The sequence below is a fragment of the Daucus carota genome, chromosome 6, assembly GCF_001625215.2.
Source record: "Daucus carota subsp. sativus chromosome 6, DH1 v3.0, whole genome shotgun sequence".
NCBI lineage: Eukaryota > Viridiplantae > Streptophyta > Magnoliopsida > Apiales > Apiaceae > Daucus > Daucus carota.
Window position 1 is genome coordinate 6,449,892 of NC_030386.2, and position 9,016 is coordinate 6,458,907.

The 9,016-nt window shown below is 33.4% G+C and overlaps 1 protein-coding gene across 1 annotated transcript; it reads right to left on the reverse strand.

The window, feature by feature from the left end:
* Positions 1 to 1,142: 1,142 nt before the first annotated feature.
* On the reverse strand, positions 1,143 to 6,946 carry LOC108228127 (NADP-dependent D-sorbitol-6-phosphate dehydrogenase). The gene is made up of 6 exons (XM_017403615.2): positions 6,619 to 6,946; positions 5,716 to 5,810; positions 5,492 to 5,609; positions 2,061 to 2,193; positions 1,716 to 1,935; positions 1,143 to 1,606 (listed from the first exon to the last, which is right to left on the reverse strand). Exons 1-6 carry the CDS (start codon positions 6,749 to 6,751, stop codon positions 1,376 to 1,378), a joined length of 930 nt encoding a protein of 309 aa, XP_017259104.1. The 5' UTR covers positions 6,752 to 6,946; the 3' UTR covers positions 1,143 to 1,375.
* Positions 6,947 to 9,016: the final 2,070 nt, after the last annotated feature.

Below are 9,016 nucleotides of genomic sequence, written 5' to 3' on the forward strand. Positions count from 1 at the left end.
TTTTATTTATTTATTTATTTAATCAATTATAAATTATATTTAAAAGGATAATGATGGAATTTTTGACTTATAGTGCATCACAAGCATTTTTAGTCTCAGAAAGTATTTAATGACGTAAGACTAAGGTTGTGTTCACTTAGATGGAATGGAATGAGGAGAGAATGGTTAGAAAAGTTATATAGAAGTTTTAAGCACAAGGAAGAAAGTATGAGATAATTGTGACAAAACATGAATGTATTCAAATTTCTTGTGAGAAAGATTGTAAGAAAACATGATGTAGAAATGGAATGAGCATTCCTTCCAAAACATGTGGGTTAGAATTATAGTTAAAATAGTAGGAATTAAAAGATAGAAGAAATGAAAGTTGTATACATTTTCTTTGATCAACACCATTTTTTAGTACAAAATTCATTCTATTCTCCCTCCATTCCATTCCATTCACGCCAAGTGAACACAACGTAAGATACATCCACGTGTTAATGCCCCTCTTCTGTCGTGCCCCGTCCCCTCCATGCTCCCACCCTTCCATGTCCACCACCTCCACTATCTACCCCATCGTCATTATTATCTAATCGAAAACAAGCACAAATCCCAAGGTTTCACTAATTTTTGAAAATTCACACTAATTTTTGCAACAAATATCACTAAACTCTCAAGTAATAATCACTAATTTGTACAACATAAATCACTAATTCACAAAGCGAAAACTAGTAAAGTATATAGCAAGAAATCCCGAATTTTGTAACAACTTTGCTCACACTGAGTGACGGGGCAATAGTGTGGTGGTTGGGATCGGGATGAGTAGTCAGATGGAGTAAGATCAAAGTGGCAGCGATGGTGAGTTTAGGAGAGGGGAGAGATGGAAGTGGGATCGCTAAAAGAGACGAAGATAGAGTTAGTCAAATAGTGTAAAACAAGGTTTTTAGTTTGTATCTAAGAATTAGTTTATACTTGATCACTAACATTATATAAAAGTCTTAAAATACATATGAAACCTTCTCCCATATGTTAACCACCTAAACGGACCGAGGGAGCAGCAACCAACGCTTTGTCGATCATTGACAAATTACACTGTATTACACAAGCCTCAACTGAAACCTTTAGAGAAAAGGACAATCACTGATCCTGCAAAACAATCTACATAAAGCAAAAAAAGAAACATATGCATAAACACTTATACAAGGGAAATAAAAAGTGTGGCCTTCCACCGCCACGATTTTAGCTAGTATTAAAGAGAAGGTCCCGAGCATGGGTACAAGTCCCATGGCATTGCCTATAGTATATCATTGTTAACTTCTCTGTAGAATAACAGATACTTTCAAATACTCCAAGTTTTGGCAATATAATATTTGTTTTATACATGAAAAATAGGCCCTTATGCATAAAGATTGATTCCCCAAAACTTAGCAGGTTGATTAGTCCGGTACTCCCGCTCCATGTTTTTAATGATGTCCATTTCTTCTTTGTTCAACTCAAAGTCAAAAACTTCAAAGTTTTCCTTGAGCCGTTCGAGCTTAGATGACTTAGGGATTACAACTGTATTTCGCTGTATACCCCAGCGGAGAACAATTTGAGCTGCCGTCTTCTTATATTTCTCGGTTAGACCCTGATAGGTATATTAGGCAGCTACAGTCAATTACTTCAAAGAAACAGCAAGTAATTTAGAAGTTTAGCATGAATCTGAATATTGTATTATACAAAGTATGTTAATAAACCTTAAGAATTGGATCGTCCAAGCAAGATACTGTACCAAACCATTCAGCATTGGCCACAGCACCTCCTAGTGGTGTGTGGGCTGTAACACATACTCCATGCTTTTGACAGAATTTGACAAGCGAGTCACGCTGAAAGTAAGGGTGTGTCTCGATCTGATTTACAGCAGGCTTAATTTCAGCATAAGCCAAGCAATCTCTTGTGAGGAAAATGTCATAGTTGCTGCACACGAAAGTTGTATTAGTGCAGGCTAACAATATGCACTTCATCCTAATTGAAGCACAAAACCAATCATTTTTAATGAACTGAAGAAAGTGGGATAAATGTATTAAAAATTGTGACACCACCTGATGCCTATGCTACGAACCAAGCCCATTGAGACCAGCTTTTCCATATCATGCCAGGTAGTTTCCAGGGATATGGTAGTATCGATATCCAATACACCATCTTCACCAAGTGCACTCCCAGTTTCACCAACTCCTACATAGAATAAGCCAAAAGTCTAATTTTAATCCATAATAGCATACCCTGTGAGGCGCAACACATATTGTTTAATACATACTTCACAGAAAGGGACGGAGACGCGGTAAGGTCCCTATCGACCTGAACCGGATGTCTTAGCTAAGTATATAAAGGACAAGCATTTTGAGTCTTTGGACAATACAACCGGGTTGCAAAAAGCAGTTCATTCCATATGGATTTTAGGTTTCCCACCAATTATGTCTATTTTAATACCAATAAAACCAAACTAGAGATAATCTGTTGGTTAATAGCCTGGACCTAACAAGTTTCAAATAGTGTCCTTTTCCCAATAATATACTTCCAAAGCCAAAATGGAGATTCTGAAAAGGTATGGGGTCTTATAATAATTTAAAAAACATAATTGGGTTATAATAAATGGGCTTTTAAGTAGTAGTATATTGTATATATTATAAATCACTTGAATGATTGTCAAATGTCAAAAGATTGATGATTTATTGACTTCAAAGTCTATTCCTCAGCTCTGATGTATTAGTATTATATTATGTCGGTTTGTACTCTTGTACTCTGACCCACTATAAATATAAACAGGGGACTTGGATTCATGATTATAACACAGAGAAGTATAGAAAGAAAGCACTAGTTATTTTTTTCATCTTCGTCTTATAACTTTAATACTAGCTTATAACCCGTGCCATGCACGGGTGATTATAATATTTGTAATTTTATCCACTATATTTTAAATTTAATTGAAATACAAACCGATCATGCTGACAGAATTTTTAAATGTTTTGACTTAATTGATAAAAAAAAAAGTTTATTAGAACATGTTATGTCGTTATATATTAAGGAGACCCGTAAAATAATACCGACCGGCTGATAAAACTCGACCGACCAATAAAATTATTGATATTTCAATTTTAATAGAATAATAATAATAATAATAATGTATAGTATAGTACAAATAGATGGTATAGATCTATGATACTCTTTTTAAAGTGATAACATAGAGTAATTAAAAATAACATTAATGTATTTAGTTGAAATATAACATTAGTTGTATTTTAATAATTATATACTCCCTCCGTCCCATTTAATTCTATACGTTCACCATTTGGCACGCATTTTAATGTTTTTATAAAATATAGTTCTTCAACTTATTTTTAAGATTTTCTTTTTCTAAATAAAAAATTAGTCGTTAAATTTTTATTCAAAAAAAAATATAAGAAAAATAAATTATAGAACTATGCTTTAGAGAAGCATTAAAGTGCGTGTCACTCCCCCTGCGTATACAACTCAGGAGGGACGGATGGAGTATAATAATATCATCTTTTTTATATGTTGCATGTATTATTTTTAGAAAATCGGTTTTTTAGTTAGGAATCTAAAAAAGATAATGTATTTTAGTAAAAAGGTAGTTGCTATGTTGTTCAATGTTATTTTTAGAATATTGAGTTTTTTTTATCTATATTAATATAAATAAGATAATAATTTTTAGTTAAAAAGTATAATTGATTATATAAGTAGGCCCATAATCCGGCTCAAGTACCGACCGACCAAACTTTTAATGTTTCTGGTTTAATATTAATAGTATAGTATAGATATTATATCATTTAGTTACTTGAGTTGGGTACTTGGGTTCCATGGGACTCCAAATTTGGAGTCCCTGGAGACCATAAAATCAATCGTTAAACAGATATATGAATTAAGGGTCGTGATTAAAAGTAGATTGAAATTTTTTTTTTAACAAATTGATAAACTAACCAATACGCCAAAATATGTATACCCACCACATATTGCAAATTAAATTCTGCACCTGGCTCAATTAGACAAACATTAAAACAAAAACCATACATATTTTCTTAGCAAACGAAGAACATTGTTCCCCAAAAATCAAAGACGATTGAAATTTTAAGTAGTTGAGTATACTTGTTTGCAGGATGCAGAACACGAGTTTAGACATGCTCCCTGATTTTTTATTTTTTTTAAAGAATTAACACTCTAATGTCCTGCATGTATTTAACTTGTACATATGTTTGTGGGAATACTTTTAAAGTCTAAATCCAAAAGAGAACATTTATTCAGAAGAGGGGAGAGAGAAGAGAGAAACTGCAGAACATTCAATAAAGAGAGTGGAGACAAATTGCAGAACATTCAAAAAGAGAGAGGGGAGAGAGAGAAACTGCAGAACATTCAATAAAAGAGAGTGGAGAGAAATTGCAGAATATTCAAAAATAGAGTGGGGAATAGGAGAAGAGCGAGAACAATAAAAACCTAATTTGCAGGCAACAATTGAGAACAAGAAGATATGTGTATCGATGATGTGATGAGTAATACTCATGTGTACGCATTAGCGGGATGCTAACTCGTTTCATTTACTCCACGTTATACTGTATTAGTTTTTCTTTCTGTCTAAACATATGAACCGTTGGATGACAATCAAATGGATGGCGCAGATCTTGGACTCCAATACTCCAAAAATATGTGGTCTCCATAGAACCTTATTCTTAGTTACTTATATAAGTCTTTATAACAGTACAATATAGATATAATAATCAAATTAAAAAACATAGTTGGGTTTAAATAAATGCGATCTTACATATAGGACATTGGACATTATATGTAATATAATAAACCTAAATAGAAATATTGACCTTTAAAATAGGACATTTACAAATAAGACACTAATACACACGCGCACACACGCAAATAAATGGATTAATATATGTAGGTGTGTTTATATATAGTATTCTAAGTAGTACATAAACAATTAGGCTAAATAATACAAGCTAATATATATATATATATATATATATATGTGTGTGTGTGTGTGTGTGTGTGTGTGTGTGTGTGTGTGTGCTCTTCATCAATTATATTTAAAGAGGAAACTACGCCTGAGGGTGCCTTATGGAGCTCTGAGGATCAGATTACACTATAAAATATTGATGGCCGATTTGAAATATAGATCCAGCCTCCTGCACTAACAAAAATATCCCTAATTTACTATTGTAGTTATTTCAACCTCAGGGTGTTGCCTGAGGGAACCCTCAGGCCCAGCAACCTCAGATTTAAAAAATATTTCTTAAAAAAAAATAAATTATTTTATTAATCTACAGATGATAATTTCAAATATATGCACAGGTTCTGCAATGCTTGTATGCCACCCAATCCAATTTATGCCTTAAAGTCTTTGTATCTCTTGTATCAAGTTCTATATATCTCAAACAGTATACTTCCACTAGCAACAATGCAAATAAATAAATAAAGTGGGAGTCAGAAGAGTGAAAGCAGGAAGCACCAGTATGCCTAGTAGCAACAGGGAAGTGGACAAGGTATAGATCTAGATAATCTAGCTGCAGTTTCTTGAGACTGTCTTTACAAGCCTCAACAACATGTCCATGGTCTGAATTCCAAAGCTGCAACCACAACACATAACTAATTTGAAAACCACCATTTTCCAACTAAACTATAGAAATTGTAATCTTTAAAACATGAATTACAATATTATATAAGTATCCTTGCCTTGGTGGTGATAAAAAGATCTTCCCTCTTGACAAGTCCCGAATTAAATGCCTCTGCTAGTGCCTCCCCTACTTCCGCTTCGTTCTTGTAATCAGCTGCAAATGGTAAGAGTAGCCAATCATAATCAAAGCAACAAATGGTTAAACCACAGGAAGAGGATGTTTACAAAACTAAATGGAGCACACATGTAGTGAATTTAATCCAAACAACAAAATTCCTTTAAATTGATTCAGCCCATTTGATAAAATATTCATATTCAAATGAACAGAATTGCAATAAAATTAAAGAGCTAAAATTAAAGAGCGAACCTAATCCTACCACTTAAAGTAATCCTCCGAAATTTCTGCCAAGACCCATATATTCCCTACTTGATCACTACAAGATCCTCTACCTAGTTGAAGCTATAGGTTGCTTAGGCTAGAACATACTATATAAGTATGGGATAACATCCTCTTGGCCGAATAAAAGTACCAAAGATCTTATCGCAACCAAAAACTTGTTTATACATTGGTTGTACATAATAATTTGGTTGAATAATTCGCCCCCACTTTGTGAAAGAATGTTTCATCCTCTGTTATACCCAATTTCTATCCAAATCTCGATCATTGATGATTAGAACCACTCATTTTTTTCGAGTCCTCCCTACTACCCCTTATTATTTCCTTTTACTTCCACTCGTTCGATTCCATTCCATTCACCCCAATCAAACACAACATAAGCCTACTTAAAATCCCCATTAAGTTGCGACATTACTGAGCTCTGGAGCTAAGATTTATTCAAAACTTGTTTAACTATGCATCCCCATTAAACAAATCACCATCTAACTATGAATCGGCCAAAAGGGTATTAGCAGATATAGACAGAAATTGAAAACGTAGAGAAATAGAGAGAAAACGAGTATACCAGCACAATCGAAATGACGATAACCAATGTTAATGGCGTTAAGGAGGAGGTTCTTGATGTCTTTGCCATCCATACGCCAAACACCAAGACCAATAATTGGCATTTCAAACCCACTGTTTAATTTTATAGCCATTTTTTCACTTGGGATTTCTCTTCAATCTCACGCCACACTCTCCCTCTCACTCACTTGATACTGGTGCTGCTTTCTTTTTGGTCCGGGTATTTGACTTCACTGTTTGACAGCTGCCTAAATAATAAGGCAGAGTGTATTGGCGTCGGAGCAGGTCTAACTACACCCTAGATTTGATGTGTTAGAGAAGCCCAATGCAATTCCCTATTTTCAACCCTAAAATATTATATAATAATGGTTACCTAAAATATAGGGGACAAAAAAATTGTTTTGCTCCAATGGTATTCCCTATATTGATCCCCTATATTTCAAATTCACATATGCAACTGAAATAGAGAGAGAAATTGCAGTGATAAATGACAGAAAAACAAGAGGATATATGAGCTGGTGATGACATGGAGAATATAGGGGTTTGCTTTTTCATCCCTCAAATAAGGGGTTGAACTTTCTCTCACCTAAAATAAATGAGGGATAGGGAGTTGCGTTGGAGTTGTGTTTTTTGTTCTCAATCCTCAAATATTGTCCATGTAGACTACATATAGGTAAGGAGTGGATGCATTGGAGTTGCTCTTATAAGAGCATCTTCAATATAATATAAAATATGTGACTCCTAATAAGTTAATATAAATTTAAGAGTCTTACGGGGTGTATTCGATTGGGATTTTAATGGATTGTTTTTAGTCTATGGATTTTAATGGATTGTATGTGATTTTGATTTTGTGCGGATTCTTGATAAAATGTCGCAGTGTTGATAGGATTTAAGTACAATGCTTCAAAATCCCATTGATTTTGATGGGATTTCAAAAAACTTAAAATACACTGAAGAATGCCATAAAATCCATCATTTTATGAAATGCAAAAAAATCCATCAGCATTTGAATATCATCAGATTTTAATGGATTTTAAACAATCCCAATTGAATACCATCGGATTTTAAAGCATAATTTAAAATCCCAATTGAATACCACCAGATTTTGTAGCATAATTTAAAACCCCAATTGAATACCTCAAGATTTTAATGGATTTCAAACAATCCCAATCGAATACCCTCGGATTTCATGAATGCAAAAAAATGCTGTAAAATCCCAATCCAATACACCCCTCTTAATTCCAACAGTATTTTTTATACTTGCTCTTAAGTTAATATTTTATTCTTTTTTGGACTTGTATATGACACAAACTCAAATATAATTGGAGGGAATGAATATTTTATTGTAAAAAATAAATTAAGAGCTTTGTAGTGGCTCTTAACTTTGAGGAGAGAGGAGAGAGATCCAAGAGGCTCTTAGTGATATGAAGAGCTACAAGAGTCTCTTGGAGCAAAAATTTCTTTCTCCCTCCTCAAATTTCAATTTAAGAGCTCATTTAAGAGACTCTTGGAGATGCTCTAAAGCTCAAAATTCAAATTTAAGGTATTTGTATGAAATGTGTGTTACAATAATATCCGAGTATACTCTTTTGCATTAAATCACTAGAACATCCAAACGAGTGCCTTGTACTAAACTAATTTTCTCAACAAGAGCAAGTCCAATAGTCTCATTACTTATTAATAATATAAAATAATGAATCTCAGTGAGTCTTACTGATTTAGGTAATATATTTTCAGTGTCAACTTCGATAGCAATCCTTATATATGTTCTCCTAATATTATTTCGATAATAAATTTGAGATATTAGGATCCACTTATTTTAATAATATTCGAAAAATATTAAAAATGATATAATATTACGTTTCATTGTCCCTGTTTTTTTTACATATTAATATTTAAAAATTCATATATATCCTGTTTTGAGGAGTCGAGTTGGAGTTTAACCAGTCGAGTTGAGCTCGGGTCGATTACGAGTAGAGCTCGAGTCGAACAGTAATAATACTCTACTCGACTCTACTTGACTCGAGTTTTTTAACTAACAAAATCTATTGTTCGAACTCGGTAACGAACCGAGTCGAGTTGATCTTATTCGCGAACAGCTCGACTCGTTTATAACTCTACAAGGACATTTCCCGCCGAGTTTCTACTGATTATAAATTATAAATGATTTTATATTGATTTTATGCATTTTTCCATTGAGATTTTATTTTGAAGACATGTCTATATTATCATGACGCTCCCAAACCCAGATCCGGTGAATTCATGCCGTCACACCACCTCAGACATGCTTGTTCAAACATATTGAGACACCATAACTCCATAAGTCCAATATCGATCATTTCTTTACAACATTATCTATATTATTATTACAATATAAAGTGTATAAATATAATTACAAA